General features: G+C 36.7%; 1 protein-coding gene across 1 annotated transcript in view; it reads right to left on the reverse strand.

Annotated features, from left to right (window-relative positions):
- Cwc27 (CWC27 spliceosome associated cyclophilin) overlaps window positions 1–27650 on the reverse strand; it is a 230556-nt gene that overhangs the window by 106226 nt on the left and 96680 nt on the right. Inside the window, exon 11 of the mRNA XM_029557817.1 lies at window positions 9367–9464. Within this exon, the coding sequence (XP_029413677.1) occupies window positions 9367–9464 (98 nt within the window). The remainder of the gene's footprint in view (window positions 1–9366; window positions 9465–27650) is intronic.

Genomic DNA, 27650 nt, shown 5'->3' on the forward strand with positions numbered 1-27650 from the left:
CACAATCTTTTAAAGTCCAATGAAAAGCACGGCTAGAGAAATCCCTTCTGGGAGCATCAGAAAGGGATAGGCAGCCAGTGGTTCACTATGTGACACAAACTGTCCAAAAAGAACAAATGAGGATCTCTTCACACTACCAAAGGATTCAGTTCTTTACATAACGAGAAGAGCTTCACATTTGCTGAAGATTTTAGTAAGCATGTCACTGTGTGCTAAAAGTGTGTAACACATTTGCAATACATTTTTTAGTAAGATAATTGAAAACAAAGAACAAAGTAGGCTAGAAAGAGCCACAGGTCAGCCTCTGCTTCAGCTTTTTTGCTAATTTAATCCCTAAAAAAATTTTTTTGAGATAGAAATCACACACTCCTTAGAATATACCTGCCCTCATAGTCATTACTTTTTAATCTGCTTGGAGCTTAGGAAACCAGACATCATCTCCTTAGCACCATACCTTCAGTGAGAAGAAACAAAAGGACTGCTGGTCTGAACAGCTTCTACAAATCAACACAAATACATTTTCACCTTCCATACAAAGTAAAAAATAATACCTAAGCTAAGAGTCAAGAAAAGACTATTTAGGAACTAATGGGAAAGTGAATTTTGGTACTTTGGGCCTCTGAGAAAAGATGATGGCTCAAGAGTACTTGAAGAAAGTCAAGGGTTTGGGAAAGGACAGACATGCTCAATGATATAGTTAACCGTTAGTGCTGTTGGGTTAGCAAAGAACTAACATTCCAGAAGGGTTTCTGTTTCTTATAAAAACCAAGATTGTGCTAGTTTAACATTATATATTGGATAGATGAAAAGTAGCTAATACTATATACTTTCACAACCCAATGAAGCCCGAGGGCCCTCGTCTGATTTAATCCAGTATTAAAAAGATATTCAAAGAAACTTGAAATGGCCCAGTGCAACTTGAGAGGTACGAAGCACCTTGGGGATGTATTTCATGAAGAGGCTTTAACATTCTTTCGTGATTTATAAGCTCAGATTGCTTCTCTTCTTTAATTTTGGCACTAGTCATAGAGCAGGTATTGTCTGCTTAGAACTTTAAGGAGGATCTGATACCATATCTCCCTAAAGCTGATTAGAGAATTTGTCCAAACCTGTATCTCTATGAGATTATGTTCAGTTTGTTACTGGTTTTGATATGATGAAACTTAAGGGAACCCAGAAAGAATTTAGACATAATTTAATGAAAAGGATTATATAATTTATTAAAGAACCCAACAGAGCCAACAGGAAACCAACTTTATCACTAATTAATTACCAGTCTTACTCAAAATTTATTACCTCCCATGACAATCCTATGAACAAGCCTGGATGATTTACAGTGGGACTAGAGAGACTCCAAGGCTGTAAACAAGACTGCCCTGAAGTACATCTCTTTAAACACTGCTGGTATCTAAAGTAAAATACCACAGCTTGTTTACCTAAATTGGGGTGTTTGCTAGAATGAGCGCAGATTTTGCACTCAACTAAGAAAAATTGTTTAAAATCTCATACTATTATGACAAATTTAATTGTATGATTATTCTAATGGTTTTACTCATTGACATCTGATTTCTTTTATTTATAGAAGCATGCTCTTAAGAATTATCTCAAGTCTTTCAAATTAAATAGAAGGGGGCCAGTGAGATGGCTCAGTGGTAAAGGTGCCTGCTACCAAGTTAAATGACCTGAGTTTGATCCCCAGGACCCACATGGTAGAAGGAAAGAACTGACTCCCACATGTCATCCTTTGACTTTCACACATGTACCTTGGTATGCACGTGCCCACCCATATACATACATCTATGCATACATACACATTTAAAAGTAAATAGGAAACAGTTGGAAGAATTATGGCTATATTTGCTTGATGTGTTTCTTCTTAAGTATATATATCTATTAACTGATAACATATTTGTGACTCAAGGAATGGTAAAATTTATTTATCTATTTATGGGGGAGAAAAAGATGAGGCTGGATTTCAAAGTAACCTGTGTAGTGTGATAGAAGAGATTGGAAAGTGACCAAGATACAAGCCCTCAGTTGTATATATGAATCTGGCTAAGAATCCATCCCAGGAAACTAGATAAAGATTATGATTAAAGATTTCCTATGATGGTAGAATTCCTGAAGTAGGCATCATATCCATTAAGAGTACCTGGCTGAATGAGCCAGCTCCATTCACCCAAGACCCAAACTAGGCATTTTAATGTACAAGTATTAGAATATAAGGCTTTAATTTCTTCCTAAGTATGTTTTTAATCCAACTATATTACCCTGCCTTCTAAAATGAAGGGGAAATAATCAGAAAATGTTAAGACTTGCCAGATGAATTTGTAAAACCAGGAAATAGTATCACTGGAAGCTTTACTTAAGAATGTACACCCTCCTACTAAAGATACCTCACACATCATGGAACAGGGAGAAGTCAAGCTGGTACTGACCTGGAAGCTTCGTCTCTACTGCCTAGCTTTCATAGTGCAGGAAGGTGCTATGCATGCTACCAGAGGAGAAAACTCATCACCAGTCTTATGCAACTGTGAATCCTGTGAGCTGTAATAATGACTTGCCTGGGGAAGATCTGCCCACTGCTGAAATAGTGGCATGAATGTTATGGGAGTAACCAATCACTTTCTGATTAGCTTTAAAGCCTGCTCCACAAGCTGGAACCCATAACTGACACCAATAATGGGGACCTAAGGGAAAACCTACTGATTCTGCTAAATCGACAGTGTTAAGCCAACTCCCAATGACTTATCCATTATACTCATAGATTAGTACACCTCTCATTTCTCATTAGAGAAGCTTCTTCTTGTAGTAGATGACAACACAGAAACCCACAACTTTTCAATGTGCAGAAAACAAGCAACTATGGAGTGCTCAGCCTTAAATGGGACACCTATTATCACACCCTCTCCTCCCAGTGCTCAGGGATCATCATGGATGAGGGACAGAAAGATTCTAACAGCCAGAGATGGTGGGTGACTACTACAAAACAGTGTTTTCTGGACACAACAGGGCACTTGCACATATGAACTCACAGTGCTTGTAACAGTATGCACATGATCTATACAAGCTCAAGCCAAGCCCGCATAGAGTAAGGGAGATGGGCAAGAAGTACTACCCCGACCTGAAGAGCTATTGACAATTGATAGCTACTGGGAAAGGGAGAGTTTTCTTTATGTATATGACCCCTGGTAGGTTGACTATGATCTACGGGACCCACATCAAGAATATTTAGTCAACACAAATTGGACTGAATGGGTTTTAAAGAAAAAGAAAAAGAAAAAAAAAGAGGACATGAAGTTGAGGCTAGGGTGGTAGGATAGGAGGATAGGGAGGTGGGAAAAAAGAATGACCTAAACTCACTTTAAACAGAGTATCACAGAAATATAACCTGGGAAAAGAGGAAAAAAAGTCTGTTTAGTGATTTTTTTATACCGTATTTGCAAGTGGCCATATCGTTTATAAACTTTAAGTATACTGACAGTATTGAAATTCATATTTTCAATTAATTAGATTTAAGCAAGAAACCAAATGAAACCAGGAATAGCTATATTTTTCATCTTCAAAATTAAAAAAAATTTATATAGTAATGTAAGTTCATTAAAAGTTTTCTCATCAAGGAAGCCTGAGGCATTTTAACCCTGGATTTATGGTAAGAAAATTGAGTTATCAAGGTTTAAATAAGTTTACTGCTAGTAATTGAAATTAAGTGTTTTGCTATTTCCCTACTTATTCTGAAAAGATAAAATACTCCAAAATAGTTATCTAAAAATTATTATGTGTATCTGTGTGTGTTGCAGCACATCTGTGAAGGTCAGAGGATAACTTTTGCCACTCCAAATTATCCAAAGTCTTGAAAATATTGGTTATCCTTCTCTAAGCTTACTGATGAATTAAACTGCTAGGTAAGGTATAAAATGTTCAAAAGAAGAAATCATACAGTCTTCAGAATATTTAGATAATTTAGTTGTGGTCCAAAATAAAATAATATACACAAGCCAGATATATAGTCACATAACCCAATCAAGAATTCTTTCCTGAAAAGGTTCATAAGGATTCAGGTCAACTGATGTATGACTTAACAGAGCTAAGGTCAAATACACTTGCTGACTACTTTTCATGTGCAGATCTTACTATACAGAAATACACATGAAAACTTCTGGATTTGTTTCCAGAGTCTGTGTAGTTCTAACCTTGGAATATCTATTTACTAGAAAGGCAGCCTGAATTCTGACACACACCAAAAGATGCTTAACATTCTAGTTTCTTTCTAGAATGTTAGGTTGTGAGATGGCTTGAGGTATTCTTTATAATCAATCACAAAGACGTATCATTAGCTTGAAAATGATTGATTTTCAAACATAAAGTGTTTTCTGAAATTCATAAATATTTTATAATAAACACTCTTCTATTACAGTATCACTAATACTCGTCAATTTTAAAAGATCAAGAAATGTGATTCCAAGGAAAAGGTAATCCACAATGAGCATCATATTGGGGTCTAAGGAAGACTGTGCCAAACCACAGACAATGATGCTAAACGGCTCCTTGCTTGCTGCTTTTGCAGAAGACATGAGTTCAGTTCTTAGTGTTCATGTCAGATGGCACACAAACCCCAAACAGAATTCCCTGAAGAAACAATGATTTCAGGTCTACAGAAGGGAAAAAGATAAGAAAAGCCTATGGCATTAGAGAACACAAAGCACTTCAAAGGACAGGGGCATGTTGAAAGGACAGAGGAGCCACCCTGAAAGAGATCTATGCCAATGCCTGAAAATTCTAAACAAAATACATGGTAATTTTAGATTCTGAAACATAGAGTAATATGAATATTCACTAGCCCTTACTGAAATAATAAATAAATAACAGGAGGGCTCTTCTTTTCCTTTCTCTTCCAACCTGAGGAAATCTTTTTCTTTTGTTCCAAGTAATAAAAGTAGCAAGAATCAAGGAAAATAGAATGTCACCATTAGATATCCCAATAAATGATTCACCCTAAGGAAAGAGCTACTATCTACTGCTTAATGCTTCAATTAGTGGTGGATATCTTGAACAGAGAGGATATTTGGATAGACCTAAAGTGTTCTCAAATATTTCTAAATCCAAAGGCATACAGCACAATTGTGTAGTGCAGCATCTCAGTACACACCACTTTAACAAGTGAGCATGGCAATGCGTCCATAAATCAATAGGCATCATCCTATTGCTAACAATGCATGGACAAGGAGTATGATGTCTGTGGTGATGCTGCCAAAAATCTATAACCTTAATCCACTCATAAGAAACCACTAACCCCAAATCAATATATTTTAAAAATCTTATTTATTATTTTTATTTTCTGTGTATGCGTGTACTGCATGCATGTAGGTAAGTGCACCCATGTTGTGCAAGCCCTTAGAGGTCAGAAGAGGCTGTCAGATCCCTGGGACTGTAGTTACGGACAGTTGTTAGCTGCCATGTGGGTGCTGGGATTTTAACCTGGGTCTTCTCCAAGAACAACCAATGTTCTTAATCTCTGAGCCATCTCTCCAGCCCCTCAAATTAATATTTTTAAAAATGTGGTTCTCACCTGCTATTTTTTATTTTTATTTTATGTGTAAGAGTGTCTGCATGTGTGTAAGTGCATCCATGTCATGCAGTGCCCGTGGAGGTCAGAAGGGGTCACTGGATCCCCTGGAACTGGAGTTACAGATGGTGGTTAGCTAACATGTGGGTGCTGGAATCAAACTCTGTTCTTCTGCATGAGCAGCCAGTGCTCTTAGCCACTGAGCATCTCTCCAGTCCCTCAAATTAATATTTTACAAAACATCTAACCAGGACTCTTCAAAGTATCAAGGTTATGAAAGATAAGTAAAGACTAAGCAACAGCCACATATTAGGAAACCAAGGGGATAAATGCAACATGAAATTTTAGAAGCAGAGAACAAAAAAGGATCCTAGTGGGAAAGAAAAGGAAATTCTAATAAGATCTGAAGTTAGTTACTAGCATCATACTGGCACTAACTGCTTGGTTTTGACTATTTTAGTTTGATAACAAAAAAAAAAAAAATCTGAATGTTATATGTACATGGAAACTCAGAATTATGGCTGCAGCTTTGTGCTAAGTACAAAATCATTTCAAAACTGGTCTGGCAATACAGATCAGCAGTAAAAGGTGATTTTGTGCAGACTTCCCAAGTTCCATGCCCAGAGCCCACATAAAAAGGCAGATGTGGTAGTACATATTTATAATCTAGTGTTTCTACATTGATATGAGAGACAGAGACGGGAGAATCATCTGGAAACTTGCAGGCCAGTTAGCCTGGAGTGCTCAGTATGATAGAAACAACAAATGAAACCTTGCCTCAAAAATAAGGTGGAAGGACAGAACGCACTCCTGAATTTGTCCTGTCTTCTACATGCACAGCATGCATGCATACCAACTGCCCACACATATACACACAATGATTAAAGAAAAAAAAAAAAAAGACAAGTTGGGAAATATTTACGGTCATTAGAAATCAAGTAAATATACTTTAAAATTATTTTAACTTAAAACAGCTTTTAAACTAAAAAAACAGCACTCTGAGAGACTAGAAAACAAACTGACATAAGCAAACAAATAAACCTACATTTTGGAAGCCAGTTTTAATTGCCATTCAGATTTAGGACAAACCAACTTATTTCTATATGATATAAAGAAAACTAAATGCATAAGAATTGTTACCAATATAAATTTCTATCTAAATTGGACATTAAAAATACTTTAAACTGGTTTACTTTCATCTATATATAGGCCAAAACGAGGGCTGAAAGAGTCTTCTCTTTTGTGAGGAAATCACTCAAGGCTTTCTCTTCCTAATTACATTAGTATCAAAGTCAGACAAATACCCAGTAGATGTGTAGTATAGGCCATAGTGCCACAGGACTATCACTGTAACTAGTGACTGCATTTCTTTTACTGCTACTACGTCATGAAACTGCAGAGCAAGAAGCACCCATCGACATCCTGCTCCAGTAACGATTATGACCCATGGGGGTGCATTAGCTCAAAAACAAATAAAATACTCAAGTAAAAGATCTTTCTAGTCCAACAGAAACACTAGCGTACATTTAACATGCTCTTAATATAGGAAACAATCCCTTGAGAAAATTACACACAAATTCAAGACAATCTTCATTGCGCTTTGCTCACATCTTCCACTGACAATATAGCTTATTTCTGCTCTGGGATGAAAGGTGTGCACAGCCATGCCTGACTCCTGGTTATATTTTTAACAACATGATTTAGTCATAAATAAAGCCATCTTTTCTTGTAAACTCAGCTTCCAATTTGGGCCACTATGGATGATTTAATTTGTTTAGCAGTTTATTCAATATGAATTTCAGTGACTTGAATTCGTCATTAAGGATCTGCCTTTATCACAAATCATTGGGGATACCATATAAATAACCTCAAAATTATGCCCCTTAAATAGTTCTGGGGTGCTGCTTGTATTTAAAATGATAATATATTGTCCAATTAACACATTGCCATTCTGTATCACCACATATATTCTTTAAGGCTAGATATGTTGTATCATATTTTCTCTAATAACCTCTTAATAGATAAAAAATACTTCAAGTTTTACAAAAGCTAAAGATACATGCACAAAGTAAATATGCTAATTCAAATTCAATACACATTTTAAGAGGCAACTGAGTAAAATTTATGACCTTGCTAAAATGGGAATTTACAGTGTAATACATTATTGTAAAACAGAAAACAGGTTTAAGGGCTCCAAGTTATACCTTGGAGCTGAACACTACATGCTTTATAATGAAACATATATAAAGATTTTAGTGGCATAGAATAGCTTTTTCTGAAACTGCTGTAGCTTACTGAAAATCGAAGTGAGTCTCAGAACATATAAACATCCATAACAGCACAGTATTATTTTGATGAGCTTCAAAATATTAGATTTTTCTACATCTTAATATAGAGTAAAAACAAATATAAACAGGACAGGTAAGCTGGCTTGGTGGGTATAGTGCTTGCCACACAAACACTGAAAATCTGAGTTTCTACCCATAGAGCCCACATAAAGCCAGACATGGTAGTGCTCATCTGCAATATCAGTGCTCCTATGGTGAGGCAAGGGGTGGAGATAGGCGAATCCCTGGATCCTCACAGACCAGCTAGTCTGGAGTACACAGTAGAAAACAGGATATCTCAAACAAGATAGAAGGCTATAACCAAAATCTGAGGTAGTCCTCTGACCTCCACATGTACATGTCTGTTTTCTCTCACATACACACACGTCTGCACTCACACACATACACATACAAAGATTTAAAAGACTATAAACAAGAACAATAACAAAAATTCGACAGGTACTTAATACCATTCAAACAGATACACAAATGCGTGTATGAGTCCTCCGCATAGATATAAAATACTTTTCTTGAATGTCCTAAAAAGTATGCATTATAAGAAGAATGAACAGTTTTGGTTTGTGCACTTTTAATCCAGTTATGTGCTATGGCAACATCAAGCTTTATCTGGTTTTAAGTGCTGTTAGTTCTCATTAAGCCAACTCAAGAGCAATAATCATGATCATGTTTGCTTCAAGTTTATTTCTCAGAAAAAATAATGTCCTAAGTAGAAAACTATTTTATTTGCTAACTATCCAGAGCAAGTAAAAAGAAACAAACAAAATCCCCTATCCTCAAGAAGGAGGAAGAAGGGAATGGAGAAGGAATAGAAGAAAGCAGGAAAGGTGCAGAGCAGAGGTCAAGGGCAGAAAACAGAAGCACTGAGACAATGCTAGGGGCTGAGTTCATGACTCAGTTTGTTAAGCGCTTGCTGTGAAGCATGAACACAGGAGTTTGGAACCCCAGTAGCCCAGTAGCTGGGTGTGGTGGCAAGTACATGGAAGGCAAGCAGCAGGGAGGTGGAGTGAGGAGGATCTCTGAGCTTTGCTAGCCAGTTAGCCAACAGGGAGCTATAGGTTCAGTCTAAGACCCTGTCTCAAAAAATTAGGTATAGGGGTTGGAGAGATGGCTCAGCAGTTAAGAACACTGGCTGCTCTTGCAGAGGACCTGGGTTTGGTTCCCAATGTCCTCATGGAAATTAACAACCTTCTGTAATTCCAAGTCCAGGGGATCTGAAGCCCTCTTCTGTCCTCTGTGGGCACTGCATGACATGGGTGCACTTACATACATGCATGAGGCAAAACACTCATACACATAAATAAAAATAAATTAATTTAAAAATTAAAAAAAAGTGTACAGCTCCTGAGTAGTTTGATCCGAGGCTGACCTCTGGCCTACACACACGCACAAACATATGTACACACACATACCAGTCAGTAAATGAGATAATGTAAGGCTGACAAAAGTCTTTACCTTCATCTCCTTTCTCTGTCTTTGCTGCAGTTTCTTTTTTCTGTTTTGCTGCCAGGAGTTCCCGCTTTAATTGTCTTGCTTCTTTTCTGAGCTCTTCGCTATAAAGCAAGAGTTACATAAGTTTGTAGTATACTGACAGAAAAAGTTGCTTAGCAAAAAAACAAAACAAAACTGTTTTTAGGTAATCAAAGGAAAATGTCAACAAAGTAACTAATTTTCTGCTATGTGCATGTATTTGTGGTATGGAAATATAAGTAAAGGATATTTCATAAGTTGTATTTTTTTGTAATAGCAATTTGAGTATCTATAAATATTTCCCATTATAAGTATATTAAATATAAAAAGTCAAGTAATAAATGGCCCATTGTTTCCTAATCACTAACAAACTTAATGCTATTCTCAATAAATGAGACTCTAGACTCAAAACAAAACGTAAATACACACACACACACACACACACACACACACACACACAAAGATAGGGTTTTGTTAGGTAGCCCAGGTTGACTTGGAACTGGCTAGCCCAGGATGACCTCGAATATGCAATCCTCCTGTTTCCTACACCCGGCTGCTAGGATTACAGACATGAACCACCACATCTGGCTAAAAATAAAGATTTTAAGAGAAGTACTATTCACTAAAACAAAACAATTTGGATTTAAAACTTAATTACTGAAGTTGTACCAAATAATTAGTGTTTATTGAGCAACTATTACATTGTAGTTCACACAGCTAAATACTTTTAAAATTCATTTGATTATTCAAATTTAAATTAACTCATTAGACATGGTGGCTAATGTGTGTAATCCCAGAACTTGCGAGGCTGAAGCAGGAGGATTATTGGGAGTTTGAGGTCAGCCTCAGAGAGTTCAGAGAGTTCTAGGGCAGCCTGGGCTACACAGTGAGACCATGTCCTATCTCAGAAGCCCCCTCCACCACTGGTTTTAAATCACCAGATGCCATATTTGTCATATAATTTCCTGTTCTATGAAACATACCAGACCAAGGTATTCTGATGATTAATATGTTGTATCACAAATTAAAGGCAAATGTTGATTTGCAAGTCAGTAGCTAAGTGACTTGTTCCTGCAACACGGTTTTAGAGCAGGAGATTAAAATTTATCTCCTTGAAAAAATTAACTATTCACATGATGAGCCCTAGTTTGGCTATGGCTGACTACTCCGACACGGTCCATGGGTTGAATGCTTGGTCCTTAATGGTGGTTACTGAGAAGTGAAAGAACATTTGAGAGGTGGTGCCTTGTGAGAGGCAGCCCCACATAAAGTTCATTAAGGTCATATTGATTCTGGATGCTATATGGTCAGCCATTTTACTAACATCTCATCAGTATTCTTAGTTTTCTTGACTTGTTTGAGCCTGTGGATATATAATTGCCTAGAATAAACTTTGAGTATGGTTTATGTAGACTTAAGATGCTACCTGAGTATTTGCCCCTATAACAAATTTCCCTTGTGACCACTCAGGGTTGGGATCCAATGCTTAGAATTCTACTATAGAAATCATCTTTCTCTCTTGTAATTTCAAGTGCTCTTACTTCACTGATCCTTTCATTCAGCAAACAAACATACTCAAATTTCTCTAGAGTTTGCTTGAATCACGTGGTTATTATCTTTAGAAACGGGCTCCACCCTGGAAAGAAGTTTATATATACAGCCTACTTGTAATCTTTTGCAATCTGTCCCTCTTACACTCAACTGAAACTGCTCCTACACCAATGAAATTCAGTGTCCTACTTTCCAGTTCTCCTCTTCCCAGATGGCTTCTCTATCATTCAACTTTCCTCCTGAAATTCTGTCGGAATCAGATGTTTTAGCACACTGGAGTCATGATTATCCTTGCCCTGGTTACTTTTTCTGCTGGCATTTTTCTCTTCTCTGGGCCCTGTACAGTGGCATTTCATCTGATTTTATAACATCAACTATCATTTCAATATAGGCTATTTACAAATCTAATCTAGACATTTTGCCAAATTTGGTTCTATTTTTATATCTATTACACATCTCCATATAGATTAACATAGTACAGAAGAACTATAAGGTCAGACATATAAGCAGTTTAAAGTTTCCCAGCAATTATATTTTATAAAATGCAAAAAGAAACTCAAATTCTATCCAAGATATTTTTATTTCAACATGCAACCAATATAAACATATTAAATATGATATTTTACTTTTTTGGATACTAAATCTTCCAAATCTGGTATGCATTTTACTCATAAATCATACACATTCAGCGAAGCCACATTTCACAGACTCTTATCTAGATGGACAGCAGGTCAGATGTCTCAACATAACTATATAATCTCATATCTAAACCTGAAATCATCTCCTTCTTGACAAATCTATTTCTTCTACAATTTTTTCTACAATAAATGTACTTGACGGTGGAAGCACTGTCTTTCCAAGGAGCAGATTTCAAACTTCCCCAGGGCTGTCCCTCACTTCACTGGCTCAGCATTCAAGTATATTTCACACATAGAACACTTCCTCTTGGCACTCACCATCAACACCAGTTTTCGGCTTTCAGTATATGTGTCTCAAATACGACTACTTCCTTCATCTTGAAGCTTTGTGGACACAGACCTAGAAATCTCGTATTCAGTCAGCATGGTAAAGCAAGGGACTCTAGATTGGCTGACTAGACCTCGTAAATGAACTTGTACTGAGGGACATCTGGGGACACTAACTTGACACAATAGGCCTTAACACAAATGACAGAATGTATGAATTCCAGTGGGGGGTATGGGAGGGTGCCAGTGGGGAAGGGGGTATAAAGATGATTAGGATTGATTGAGATGCTCTGAATGAAATACACAAAAATTCAATAAAAATATTTTTTAAAAACTGATCTACGTAGTCACTGCCCAAGAACAGCAACCACATCTTCCTTCCATCTACTAAACACACTTATATTATTATGTTAGTCTTAACATTTGTAAATTCAGTAAGTAATTTCGATGATGTTTCTTGAAGACTAAGATCTTTGAGATAGAGATTATTGTGCAAGCTGAAGAGGAAATGTTGCATTTCTAGGCCAAATAAATCAGTTACAAAAATAATCTAAAGAGTGAAGCTAAGAAAGTTTATACCATGTAAAATTCTATTGCATCAGTAATAGAACATAGTTAATTAAGAGAAATAGTTTGGATCAAGAAGTCTGAATTTAAAAGTCAACTCCATCACTTATTAACCGAGTGACTTTATAAGAGTTACTTAACTTCTCTGAGATTCAGTTTCTTCAACTATATACTAGACATAAGGTATGTAAGATATTGAATGAGCAATACAGATTCAATAAATGTAGCTCTTATGTAGGTCAGATGTTGAAAATAGCACTATAGTGTAGGTCTGTCTATCATACATGAATATTTCTTAATTATGTTATTAATTATGACTAAATACTAACTCTACTATATATGGAGACCAGCTCTCTTCATAATTTTGAAAATGCATTGAATACATAATGCTTCTAAAAAAATCTATCCTTAACAGTCAAAGATTAAGACACTATTGAAGCAAAATAATACAAACTGAACAATGATGACTAAAAATTCAAAAAAAGGCAGTGAGAAAGAGGCGTGTAGGTTTGTGCAGATAAAAAACTGCTTCACTATGTTGAAATTTTTCAAGTGACTGAGGATTTGCAATGTTGTTAAAATCTTTCAGGCTATTCAAACATCACATTTATTAGTGCTGGAGGAATCCATAACTCTTGGAATGAAATGCAACTTTTAAAACTAATCTTTAGATCAATCTAAATTTAGGGATCCTGATCTTACATTTTCTGGAATATAACCCTCCTATCCGTTGGCACAAAATACATTTAAATCTGTTAAGATGAAAATTATAGTCTTGAAATATATATCAGTATGTACTGCCAAAATCATGAGCCTGCTTTGGAGGCCAACAAGTGACTCCTTGGCCTCAATGCCTAGTTTCTGCTTCAATGATAAGAGAAATGGCTTTTATTGTTATTAACTCAATGATAACAATTTTTTTCTAATAGGCAAGGTTCTAATTTTGAATTCATCTAAATTTTAATATGGTTTGAACACATTCCCATTAACCACTAAATTATTCTGTACTGAATTTTATGCATACTTTAAATATAGAAAATCTGTACTATCTTCTGCCTTCTTCCTAGAGATTACTAATTCATTCAACAATTTCTAACATTTGCATTTCTAATATTTGTAACATTAAATACAGGCCCAGAAATCAAGATGAACAAAAGAAAAAGGAATCCAACTTTGGTTCAGTTAACTCACTTATGACTTAATCTTTTTAATAATCTATAATATAGACATTAACAAGGCTGAAGTTTATGGAGATTAAATTAAAATCTTGCCTGCAGCCATACCATACAGTGAGGGAACTAGAAACTGGAAGAGAAGTCTCTCATCTAGCTTATATTCTTCCCATGACAGCACACCAACACGTATACAAACATTCCAAGCAGCTTGAATTACAAAGGACATAACCATGTCCACCAACAAAGAAAAAAGCCCGTGATTAAAAAAAAATGGCAAGTCACTGAAACACTTTGAAACTCAGTAAAGAAAGAATAGTTCAGGCTAAGTAAGAACTCACAGAGGAGGCAAGTGAACTGGGCCCTAAACAACCACTAGGAATTTGCCACCTGAAGATAGTATGAAGAGGCTTCTAAGCAGCAGGTCTAAATCTGGATAGGAAGTTAGGGGTAGGTTATGAAATTTGTAAAGGAAAAAAATAAGAAGAAAAAGAAAAGGCAAGATGGCACAATGGGTATAAGTGTGTGTTGTATAAGCCTGACAACCCGAGCTCTATGCCTGGCATAAGGCCAGATGTGGTGGGCATCTGGAATCCCAGCACTTCTATGGGAAACAGAAGACTGAGCCAGAACTGCCCAGCAGCTTGCAGGCCAGTAAACCTGGAGTACACAGTACAGCAACAGAAACAAGAGAGACCTTGCTGCAAGAAGTGGACGGCAAAAACCAACTCCTGAGCAAGCAGAGACACACGCACAGACATACACATGAGATACAAAATTATTTAAAGGTAAAAACAAAGATTGTATGCTAAAAGGAATTTGGTCATATCATAAAGTGATTTAAGGTGGACGTTAGTAACTAGAGCTGGGAAGAGAAGTTTAGTGAGCAGCCAAAATGAGAGTATTTTCCTTCAGTGTTTTCATGCTTTCAAGCTTCCAGTATTTTACAACCAATTTCTCACTGCTCTTATTGTCTCCTTATTATTCATTCATTTTACCACCTCACAGGTAATGTATCCACTCTGAAAATTCTTCAGTAATGACTTGTAGCCTGTAATTTAAATCTCGAATCCCCATGTCTTTGCTTTTATACAGGTCAGCCCTTCAGAAGAACTGACAGTGCTGACTGCTGTACAGCCTCTCACTCTGACTGTATCACGGCATGTCTCCTCCTCCCTTTTTGACAGTGCTGGCCTTTCTCTTCTGCCTTCTCAGAGTCCAGTCTCAACCTGCTTGCCTCTTCCTTTTGCATTCCTACTTTCATTTAGACATCACACAAATATAGCAGATTTATCATTTTTAAAGTTGGTTTGATCATGTCAACCCCTGTCCTCTCAAAACAAACAAACAAACAAACAAACAAACACCTGAGTTGATGGTGTGGCTCAGCCCTAGGTCTGATCTCTAATACTAACAAAAAAGAAAAAAAGAGAAAAAATAACAAGAAAACTAGGTAATCTCAGCAGTCTAGAAGTGAAGACATGAGGACTGTGAGCACAAAGTTAGCCTGGGCTATAAGAGTTCAAGGTTAGCCAGGGATATGCAAGGAGACCCTGTCTCAAAGGCAAACAAAAAAGCCTATTCCTGTCTTTTCTATTTCTGACAAAGTCACCAGAATCCTAGAGTCCCTTCTAGGTCATTCTTTTACTTATCACACCCTTTCTTTTTCATCGTTGTCTCTTCTCTCTTTAAACTTAACACAAATGCCAAATTCTATAATTCTACTCCCCTGAACTTCACAGATCCATAAATCCTGCTGAGTTGTACACTAATTTCCATAAATCCTACTGAGTTGTGCACTAATTTCTTCTTAAAGTATTTCAGTCCTCTCCTGAGCTAGCTTCAAACATTTTTTCCCCCAATTTATCTTCCAGAGAAATCTAAATTTCAGCCAAAATATACTAGCTATAATTATCTTGGCAAAATTTAAGCTTTAGCACACATATCCTTTTGTTCATGACTTAAAATAGTGTTTTGCCCTTACTGCTGTTTACTAAAAATCTTCATCTTTCCAGTGGAAAAAGTGACACTTGAACTGTGGTTCTATTCAGAATGTACATTATAATAAAGCCAGTGAAAAAATTAAGGATTAATAAGAAAAAGCACACTACTGGGTATTTAGAAGAAAATTATTTCTATAATCAAAATATGCTACAACCAATTCAAGACTATTAAAATTATATCAGCAATTTAAAGAATTAAGACTTAACAAACTATTGATAAAAAATATTACACCAAGATCCATTCTCATGCCATGATTATTACTTTTTTTCTCTTTTAAAACAGGGCTGGGGAGGGAACTCAGTTGGCAAAGGATGTATATACAAAAAAAGCCAGAGAGGAACCTATTATTTTGTAAGCTAATTAAAAATATGTAATAAAAAATAGTTTGAAGAGAGTTACCTTGCATGGGTGGATAATGTTCTGCCCATAAGCAATAGGCTATTAAACAAAAGTCCCAGTGCCTGGCTGGGGCACTTCCCTGTAAGTTGCTGTCCAGGGAGGCTCTAGAGGCCCTGGCAACAGTACAGGCTATTATCACTGCTCTTTGTTATTCATCAGAACTAGATAATATCCTATTGCTGAAGACACCACATACTCTGGTTTATTAAATGGACATGGTGTCAAACTACCTTCTAAATATTTATGTTTTTACTCATAGATCAGTGCCTTGGTCAGCCTTGGTCAGATCAGCCTTGGTCATAGATGCTTCTGTTTGCAGTGGGTAAAAGTTAAGACAGAGACTCAAAACTTATCAAAGTGCTGAGAATAAGTGACCAGTGTTGAGCAGTAAGCAAGACCTCTCTGCATTACCTCCAGCAAAGCCAGAGAATAGGGTGGAGAGAGGGTGGGGAAAGAATGCAAGAGCCCAAGGATGGAGAGTGCTGTGGAATGCTGTCTTCTGGACATGAAATGGTTGTTGCATCCATGAACTCATAGCAGTGGTTGTTACCTGCACAAAACTGGCCCTATCCTGTTCCATTATGGATGGGGAGGGTTCTAAGAGGCCCCATTCTCCCATAATGTTTGTGGGGAGTCCTCCCCCTCAGTGGTATAGCCACAGGTAAACAGCTCTTGTTAAATAAATAATCTCCCACCCATGCTCATGTAAGCAACTCTAATTACATGCAATGGGGCAATTATACAAAAGGCATGAAAGCAGAAGGGGGACTTGTTGAGAAGAAGGGGTTCACTGTGAAGGGACAAAGAGGATAATGGATGGAATATGATTAAATATGATTAAAGTGTACATGTGCAAGTGTGTGTGTGTGTGTGTGTGTAAGAGTGTAAGAAAGGAGAGAGAGAGAGAGAGAGAGAGAGAGAGAGAGAGAGAGAGAGAGAGAGAGAAAGTGAGAAAAAAGAGAAAAAAAATATCAAAGAATGGACAAAAAATGCTTCAAAAACAAAAGAAACTCATATCAGGTCTGGGGAGGTAGCTCAGTTCTTATAGTGCTTGCTTTGAAATCATGACCCAAGTTTGATCCTCAGAATCCTTGTCAAAGAAGCTGGGTGACATGTGCATGCAATCTCAGCATTGGGGAGGTAGAAACAGACAGATTCCTGAGGTTTAATCAAACTCCAGGTTCAGTGAGAGGCTCTGTCTCAAAAACCAAAGTGGATGGTGCCTGAGGAAATGACAAATGAAATTGACTTCTGGCCTCCACACACTGCTGTGAGAGATAATGATCTGTGTGCTCCTTATAATATGCTACATAAATAGTTGGAAATACAAAGGCCACCCCTATTCTTAAAATATACTACAAATTAGAAAGAAGACAAGAAAGAATCTGAAATACTTGCATATAGCCTTTATACTTACAATCTAACAGCTTTGGGGCTGGAGAGATGGCTCAGTGGTTACGAACACCGAATGGTCTTGCAGAAGACCCAGGTTCGAATCCCAGCACCCACATGGCAGCTAACAGTCTAACACCTTTATATGAAAGAGCACATGTGTTTTTAAATTGATTAGACATCTAACATAAAATGGCATCAATCTTTGTGAGATCCCCTTCAAATCTTAGAACTTTCTTTCAAAATAAATATACAAGAGACAATGCTACAACAAAAATATAAAACTATCTATGATAACAGTAGATGATACTGCTATTCTGTCTAAATAGTAAAAATTTCAGAATCAAACATGTTATTTTATAACAAGTCACTATTTCCCAGAAGTGAACTAAATTTGACGTGGCAGAAAAATAAGTCATTGGCCATATGTCTATTCCAGGATCCAATTTTATAAGTAATATTAATTCAATATGAAAAACAAATGAGATTTCCTTTCCAGTAGGACAGTTACTAATCTGAAAACACTCTAGTGATCAAATACCTAGAAGCCCTCAATATTGTACATTAAAGAAAATCCTTCTACATGCATAGCTTAGCAGAGTTTTAAAAAGGTGAGAGAAGATAGAACAGAGCAAGAAACACAGGGATTATTATTGAAACACTCTGAACTGTTCAATTCAGCAACACAGGAATGCGGATATTATAAATCACAAGGATGGAACTCCCCCCACCCCGTCCAACACATAGAATTCTTCAATCACTGAAGATAATAAACATATGTACTAACCTAGGAAGACCACAAAGAGGTTTGCTTGAGTCTGGTCCAGGAAGGAAAACAAGCTTGCAAGTTCATTAATACCGTAAGAAGTCCTTATAATTAAAACCAAGTGGCCTGTAGTACTGTAATACCTGTTAGAACCTCAGGCAAACCTCTCAGAAGGCATCCTCAATCCATATTTCACAAACCTCTTTCAGAGGTCTTAATACAAATTAAGTATAAAAATATTCTACTAAGATACTGTAGACTAGGTCCTTGACCATATTCTGCTGGTATTTTTATTAATGTCTTTCAACTGTTCATAAATATGTCTTAAAATGCAAGAAGGGACAAAAATATTCTTAAACCCATGGATATGAAAAGTGAGAGAGACAACAAATATTTTTAAAGGATTATAAAAATGCTTGGTGACTGAAATGTAGCAGTAAGCATGAATTACACTGAGAACAAAGTAGAAGACAAGTGAATGGTGGATAGAGTACATGGACGGAAGCAAGTGGGGAGAGATTTGGGATGGAGCATAGAATGAAAAATGTGGAGGGGTTTATAATTTAAAAAAATCTGAGTCAACACTGAAACCAATTATTTCTTCAGACAACTTCAAATTAATGTATTAAGGGCTCAAACACCTTCATAACTTATTCCTTGTCACACTGCTTTCTAAGCGGCTTAATAAATTACAAGCATGCCTATAATAACTCATTTTACTAAATTTACTGAATGTCATCAGCCCTAGTCTTTTTGCTTTTTAAAGTTATGGACTTTGTCTTCAGTATGGAATTTAGACAATGAACGTTGCTATTATAACTACAAATAACACGTTAATTCCAATATTTCAGACTTCTATGAAGGCACAGGAGCCACTGCATAGTCACCACCCTATGTGAAGGAACAGGCAAATAAAGAATATAGAGGCTCTATTTGCACGAAGATACTGAATGATTCAACTAGAGTTAGCATTTCAGTAAACATGATGACGTGTATAGCTACATAGATATACAGTATTTAGCTAGAAACAATTCTGCAGTAATTTGTAGCACTGAAGACACTCCAGTAGTGAACCAAAATTTCATCTTGCTGAAATGTTGGATGGGGTTGGTAAGTCAATAAGTGAGTGATTAATGATTCTGATAAGGGATGGATTTTCAGATTTTTGTAATTAAGATTCTAAAGTTGAAGCAAGATGATTTTACATGTATCAGTCAGGCTTCAGTTCCATGTGGAAAATATGACATACTTATTTTCATTTTAGGTTTTACATGTAGGGTTTTCTTCCAAATCTTAACAAATTTATGGTGGATTAGAGTTAATCCACCATAGTAAAGGAACTAGTTATAGGGTTGTATGGTTCTGTAGAAACTTGTTTTTTAAAATAAAATTATTAAAATCTTAGTGGCTTCTAAAAGCTCTGCTCTTCCTCCTTCCCTCCCCTCCCAGCTATTCAGATTCTTCTGTTGAAATACTTTAACAAGTATTCTTCACAGTCTCTCTCTTTCTTTTATTTTTTCCTTAACTATCTTCATTTCTCTTTCAATAAATTGCCTATCCAAATATTTAATATGCTTCCCTCAAGAAAATAAAGTCTACATTAATATTAAATTATTATTAAACATCAACATTAATTTTGTCACATTTTCATGTAAATTCTTCTATAGGTTGCAGCTCTTCTCCTTATTGAAATTCAGTTATTTTATCATGTAAAATACTGGGTTTAAAATTTTACACAGTGAAATCTTTTCTTATTTACTCTTAATTTGGAAAGGTGGCTCTATGGTTATCACACTTTGAATTCTGACTTAAGAAAGAAACTGTGCTTTATTCAAGAAAAGTATGATTTACATTTAGTGTTTTTAATTGAAGAAATACTGCTTAATTATCTAATTTGTGCATTTAAATGATTAAAATACTTCATGTTCTATTTATGGACTTAAGTTTTCCTTTATGTGACTGACCATTGCACTGCAGGAACAACCGATTTTTCTTTTAGGTTTTTAAAAAAATAATGCCTCAAGATGGTTTAATTGGCACAAACACCTGAGAGAAAAAGCGCCCAGATGAAAAAGCCAGGTAGAGCAGTAAGCACCTGCAACCCAGTACTCGGGAGGCAGAGAAAGATGGGTCCCAACAGTGTGCTGGGCAGCCAGGGGCCATGAGCTCCAGGTTCTGGAAAGAACGCCTCAAATAAAGAAAAACGAAAGGTGGAGAGTGATTGAGAGAGACACCAGAAGTTGACCTCTGGCCTATACACACATACACACTCCCATGTGCATGTGCACTTCACACACACACACACACACACACACACACACGAATATTGACACACACTCACAAGAACATGTGTACACACCCCACACACATACAAACAATGTCTCAAGGTCAACAAAACAAAAATGAATTCCATTTTCATCGGGTCACAATAAGACAGACATGGGGAGAGAGTGGAGGGGGCAGGCAGGCCCAGAAGGAAACCGACACACTTAACTAGCAAGGAGTCTAAGTAACATGTGAGTTAAGCACCAGGTTTTGGCACACAGGACTTAGAATATTGGCCTGGGGTCAGCCGACTTTGATTCAGGTTTTGAGTTTATACTTCTTTAACATTGGACACTCCAAATCATTCTCTCTGTTGATCCTAAGTTCCTTCAGTACTAAAATGGAAAAGTTTACCAGTAGGTAGTCAGGTGAAACATAATCACTTTTCTTCCCTATTCAAAGACTTAAAGAATGCTAAATCTCTCAAGTAAAAATCACCACCACCAAGATACTATGTTTACATTTTTATACAGTGAAACCCTTCTTATCAAGGATGTTTTGTATTTTCCTTAATTTAAGAAAGATAGCTCTATGATTATTATACTTTAATTTTGGATGAAGAAAGGTACTGTGATTTATAAAAGAGAAAGATATCTATTCTGGAAAATAAATGGAATCTATACAGAGAGCACAGCTGCAGAAAATCTAATACACAATGACTGAAACTGATTTATCTTGATTAAATTAATAACCTTCAAGGATAAACAATAAAGAATTTCTTCAAGCAATCAGGCAGTGAAATCAAATTACTCTGGGCAGAAAGATGGAGGGAGATTGCTTCAGCCTTTTTCACAGACAGTGTAAGAAGATAACAAGAAAATGTCTAGAACTCAACAAGGAAAAGGGACCTCAGAATAGTGCACCTAGAAAGTTGTCATTCAGACAGACAGACAACACATAGCTCAAATACGAAGAAAATGGGATAAAAACTGTGAGACTTTCTATTTAAAAATCAGGTTTATTTAGAAAGTCTTTTCCTACACCTATATCTTGGAGGGTACTGCCTATGTTTTCTTAGAGCAGTTTCTGAGTTTCAGGTCTTTGATCTATTGAGGTCTTTGATCCATTTGGAGTTGACTTTTGTGCAGGGTGAAAGATAATGATCCAATTTCATTCTTCTTCAGGTGGAGATCCAGTTTTGCCAGCACTATTTGTTGAAAATGTTCTTGGCACCTTTGTCAAATATCAGGTGGCTGAAATTCCACGTACTCATGTTTGAGTTGTCTACTGGGTTCCATTGATCTACATGTCTATTTTTGTGCCAGTACCATGCAGTTTTTATGACTACAGCTCTGTAATATAATCTGAGATTTGGTATGGTGCTCCCCAGTGTTGTTTTTTTTTTTTGCCCAAGATTGCTTTGGCTATCCAGCGTCTTTTGTAATTCCATATGAATTTTAGGATGGTGTTTTCAAGCTTTGTGAAGAATGTTGTGGGTATTTTGATTGGCACTGCATTGAATTTAAAATTGCTTTTGGTAAGATGGTCATTTTTACAATATTGATTATACCAATTTAGGAGCATGGTAGGTCTTTCCATCTCCTAGGGTCTTCTTCTATCTCTATCTCTTTATTTAGAGATTTGAAATTTTCATTGTACAGCTCTTTAATGTCTTGGGTTAGGTTTATTCCTGAATACTTTATTTTTTTCCAAAGCTATTGTGAATGGGAGGGTTTCCTTGAATGCTTTTTCTGATTGCTTGTAATTGGTATATAGAAAGGCTCTTGATTTTAAAGGTGATTTTGTAACCTGTCACTTTACTGAAAGTATTAATCATTTCTAACAGTTTTCTAGTGGAATTTTTGGTATCTCTTAGGTATAATATCATATCATCTGCAAATAGAGATAATTTGACCTCTTTTCCAATTAGTATTCCTTTAATTTCTTTGTCTTGTCTCTTGTCTTCCTGCTCTTGCAAGAGTTTCAAGCACTATATGGAAAAGGAATGGAGATAGTGGACAGCTCTGTTTGGTTCCTGATTCTAATAGGAATGCTTCAAGTTTTTCTCCATTTAGAATGATGTTGGCTGTGGGTTTGTTGTATACAACTTTAATTATGTTGAGGTATGTTCCCTTGAGACCAATTTCCTTCTAGGACTTTTAATATGAATGCATGATGGATTTTCTCAAAGGCCTTCCACAACTGATCAGATACAGAGTATACACCTGAGAGATGCCCAGTACTAGGTGACATATCAACAGTTGAACCTCTACACCTAAGGCTCATGGAACATAGTAGAACAAGGGGTAGAGAGAAAACTAATGCATCCTTCAAGTCTGACCAGTAAAGCTTCCTTATACAACAGAGTGAGGTGTACACAGAAGGCCATGACTGGCCAGAGACTGCAGAGTATGTATCCTTGAATAGGAATCCTATATTGAATCTCACCCACCCATGGCTCAGGGACCATTGCAGAAGAGGGAGCAGAGAAGATTGTAAGAGCCAGGGTTGGTTCGTGAACACAGAGAACCAGAGGCTTCCAGTCCACTAGAAGCTTGCACATATGAACTCGTGGCAATGATGGCATTGATCACAGGACCCATGCCAACTCAATTAAACAAGGGCTCAGAGAGGAGGAGAGAAATGGGAGGTAGGCCAGCCCCAGACTGATAACTATTGGAGACTGACTGCTACTGGGTGAGGGAGAGTATGCCTTACATATGATCTCTAGATGGGCTGACTAGACCTTAGTGGAGGAATTTACACTAAAGGACATCCAGGTCCTTGACTAGATAGGACTTAACATGTATGGTGGAATACATGAGGTCTGGTGAGGGGATGGGGGATATGGTTGGAGGAGGGGGGGTCTAAATTTGATTAAGAACTGTTGTATGAAGTTACAAAAGCTCAATAAAAAATTTAAAAAAATAATAATTTTAAAAGCAGGTTTATTTTTGTGATATTTACTTATGTGTATATTTGTGTTTTTATAAGTATATGTCATGGGTAAGCTGGAGTTAGTTACAGTCCAATGTGGATGCTGGGAAGAGAGCCACTTGGGTCCTCTGGAAAGCAGTAAGCATTCTTATTAAAATAAATATGGGGAAGGAGATTTTTAAATTTTTATTTTATGTGTATGAATGCTTTGCATGCATGTATGTAAGCGCACCTGTGTTAAGCAATGCAGAAGAGGGCACTGAATCCCCTGGAACGAAGTTACACATGGTTGTTAGCTGCTCAATGGGTGCTGGGAACTCAACCTGAGACCTCTGCAAAAACAGCTAGTGCGCTTAACCACTGAGCCCCATGTGAGACCCTAAAAAAGCACATGGAAATGAAATTACTATGTAACTAAAATGTTGATTAAAATGAAGGACTAGAGGTACTAGGGAAAAAGAGAGGAACAAATTTATTTAAACAGTGAACTAATGTTATATAACTGCGAACATTTTCCATGCAAATGCTATATCAGCATTATGAAAAGATTAATATAACTGTCCCAAACTGCAAAATGGGAGATGGAAAAAGCAGGAAAAGAAAGTATTGAAGTATACCAATTTCCTCAACAGTAGAGTAAGCAGCTAATAAGCACACTATAAAACTAAACCCCATGATTTTAAACAAATAATTGTAGTCTCAATATTCTCATAATTTTGAAAGATAAAAGTCTAAGAAATCTTTGAAGAAGCATTTATATAAAATGTAAAACTCTTTAGTGTGGCATCCATTTAATATTTTTTTAAATACAAGTAAAATAAAATAGTATTTTTCTAAACTGTACTATAATTGTTTTAATAAAGTTGTTTTTTTCTCCTGTGTATGCAGACATTGCTTTACTCTTTAATAAATATTTTATTAATTATGAGAACTTCATACAATGTATTTTGATCATATTCACTCCCAGTTCCTCCTCTTAACTACTCCCAAATCCATATTTCTATCTCCCTATACCCCTCCCCACCTTTGTGTCTTCCTTTTTCTTTAATTTAATAACCTGCCAACTCCAATTTGTGCTATCCATATACGTCTGGGCCATTTACTGGAGCATGGTCAACCAACCAGGAGACATACCCTTAAAGAAAACTGACTCTCCCTTCCCCAGAAGCCATCAGTTTCCCATAGCTATTATATCTAGGAAAACTATTAAAATTGGAGAAATACAAACTTTTCATGCTTTACTCTGAATACTAGCTATCACTGGATACCTTCAGGTGTTATTTTGAATTCCTTCTTATTCTGCTATACCGCCTTTTCTTCTCCCCTCCCCTCCTTTATTCTTCTTTTCTTTTTTTCTTTTCTAAGACAAGTTCTTGCTCTGTATCCCAGGCTGCCCAGAACACTTAGTCTTCTTCCTTCAGCTCCTAGGGTGCTGGGGTTACAGGAATGTGCCACCACATCCTTCTACCTTCGACTTTTTATAACCAGGTGTGCTTTTTCAAAAACTTTAAAGCAACAATTTTTGCATGTGGTGTGTGTGTGTGTGCATGAATGCTTGCATGTGTATGAATGCAAGTGCATGTGTGGGTGCAAGTACACATGTGTGCATGTGTGTGTGGAGGCTTGACGGTGACATTGGATGTTTTCCTCCCTTGCTCTCCACTTTATTTATAGAGACAGGGCCTCTCACTGCCTGCCATGCGTCCCCACCATGATGGACTCTTATCCCTCTGGAAACGTAAGCTAAAATAAACACTTCCATAAGTCACATGCGGTCATGGCGATTCATCACAGCAGTAGAAAAGTGGCTAATATATGTGGGCTCTGGGTTCCCTCACCCTTACAGAAGCAATGCTTTATGCACTGAACCATTTTCCAAGTTCACTAGGCATGATTTTTCCAAAAATGCCAATGTTATTTGGAGGAAAAAAAATCTAGATACATTTACTACAGTATCTGACACAGTTACTTACTCAATATGTAGTTGGTGCTAAATAAACATAGGCATAAACTAAAAATGGTATCATCATGCTGATCCTGGAAACCATCAAAGGAAAATGTAGAGGACTGGGAAAAGGAGGAGTTTTGTGAGAAGAGATCTCAAATGTAGCACATGCAATAAAAATCACCAAGAAAACAACTTTAAATAAAATAATGTATACATGAAAAAAGATGAGGTCATGAAGTCCATATTCACATGGTAATCATAATCAGTATGTCAACGATTTAGGACTTTACATTTCTGACAGAGTTCTTTGCTTTACTGACATCAAAATGTTTTCCACATTATGTAAAAGAAGGACTATATGGACACATGATTTTAAACAGTACACACATGGTATGGACTAAATAAGGAAAAAGTATGAGATGGAAGTTTTTCTGGCTGGCCAGCAAGACTTTCATCAGTATGTATTAAAATCATACAAAATCGCTTCTAGGGGACCACAAGCTTTATAGCGTCACAAAGGAAGTCCTTTGTAGGTGATCCTCTCAAATCACTAAGACTTCGCACTATGTTTGGGGATTGTTGGCACTACCTTTTCTTCCAGTATAGCCACAGACACTGTCCCTCTTTCATCTGCAAGCTAATTTCATCTGTGATCAGCAGAAAGGTATGAGCTTCTGAGCTGTTCCAAAACAAGTTCAAAGTCAAGACATTCTGTTTCACGCCTATCATCAAATACACCTACATGAAAGCCTTCCAGAAAATAACTAGATGATGATAATGATGATGATGATGATGATGATGATGATGATGATGAAACTTTCCTTTGTTTTACTAATTCCAGATTTTACATATTGAATGGGTGGGAGTTGTCTATACTTGATTTGCTTGCTTTGAGACAGAGAAAGTCATTACCTAAATGGTACTTTTCTTCATCTGACTTTGAAAACTGTCCCTTACTACCTTCTCTAACGAGTGGGCATGGTCTTTCTCAGCTCAGCTGCCTGTCTGAATTAAGGCAGTTCGGTGGTTTTGTTCACCTTTGAGTCCCTATTCAAACTAGAACCACGCTAATGTTTCAAGCCTGATCTCATGTCCTCGGTCCAGTGCCCTTAATTCTTAGAGCTCACACTTAAGCACTATCGCAAGGTTCCTTGGGGTCTCAGCTCTGCTTCACTCTCATTTCTGCTTCTCACCTTACCTCACAGTATCTCATACACTTGGAAATCATATTCATTCCTGGAATCTATCATAATCATTGGTGCTGATCCTTCATGGCCTAACACACTCCTCCCTCTACTTCCCTTCTCCTCACAGCTCACACGCCTCTCCTTTCAAACCTCAGCCTCCATGCCACATCTCCACAAAGATTTTTCAACTCCAATATGGTATCTAAGCTCCTTGTATTTATCCTTATTGCCATACTTACTGTGTCTTACTTTAATGCCCAGTTCACTTTTTTGTATGTCTAGCAAATAAAACCGTTATTCCACTTTGCAACTCTAACAACTAGCAGAGGATCTGACAAACAAACAACATTCAATATTCAATGAATATTTACTGCTAAGTACTAAGTATTGTTTTAGATCATTCAGTGCTGTCATTTTTCATTATTATTATAGGTTTTCTAAAATGTCCATTCACACTAAAAATAGTTCAGTTCTGTTAACTACTAGTAAAAGTTATCAACGTTAAATTCCAGTTATTTCTATCCAAAAGTGGTCAAGCACCTGAACAAGTACACACACAAATGCACTGGGTGCTCACTATAACACTGCTTATAATGGGAAGTTCCCATTTAAAGTAACTGGGATCATATTATATGCATTGCATAATGAAACCAGAGTATTATTCCATTTATAAAACCACGTGTTTAAAGTTGTGCATATATGGCCTACACAAAAAGCAAGAATAAAGATTTCAAAGGTAGTTTACAAAAACGAGAGCAGTGGTTAGTCCTGCAGGATGCAATATCATATAACTTATGCTTTTATAAATTATTCTCTGATTATAAAGATAAAGTTACTTTTTGCTTAGAAAAAGTTTCTTTTAGGGGGATATTTCAATTTTCTCTAAACATTCCTTCACTACCCTTCTCTAGAATTAAAACATACATCATAACTAAGTTGAATTTAATCAATAAAAATATTCAAGTGTTCAGCCGGGCGTGGTGGTGCATGCCATTAATCCCAGCACTTGGGAGGCAGAGGCAGGCAGATCTCTGTGAGTTCGAGGCCAGCCTGGTTCGAGGCCTCCCTGGATAGCTGGGGCTACAGGGAGACCCTGTCTCAAAAAGACCAAAAAAA

The sequence above is a fragment of the Nannospalax galili genome, unplaced genomic scaffold, assembly GCF_000622305.1.
Source record: "Nannospalax galili isolate Female #2095 unplaced genomic scaffold, S.galili_v1.0 scaffold751, whole genome shotgun sequence".
NCBI classification, from domain to species: domain Eukaryota; kingdom Metazoa; phylum Chordata; class Mammalia; order Rodentia; family Spalacidae; genus Nannospalax; species Nannospalax galili.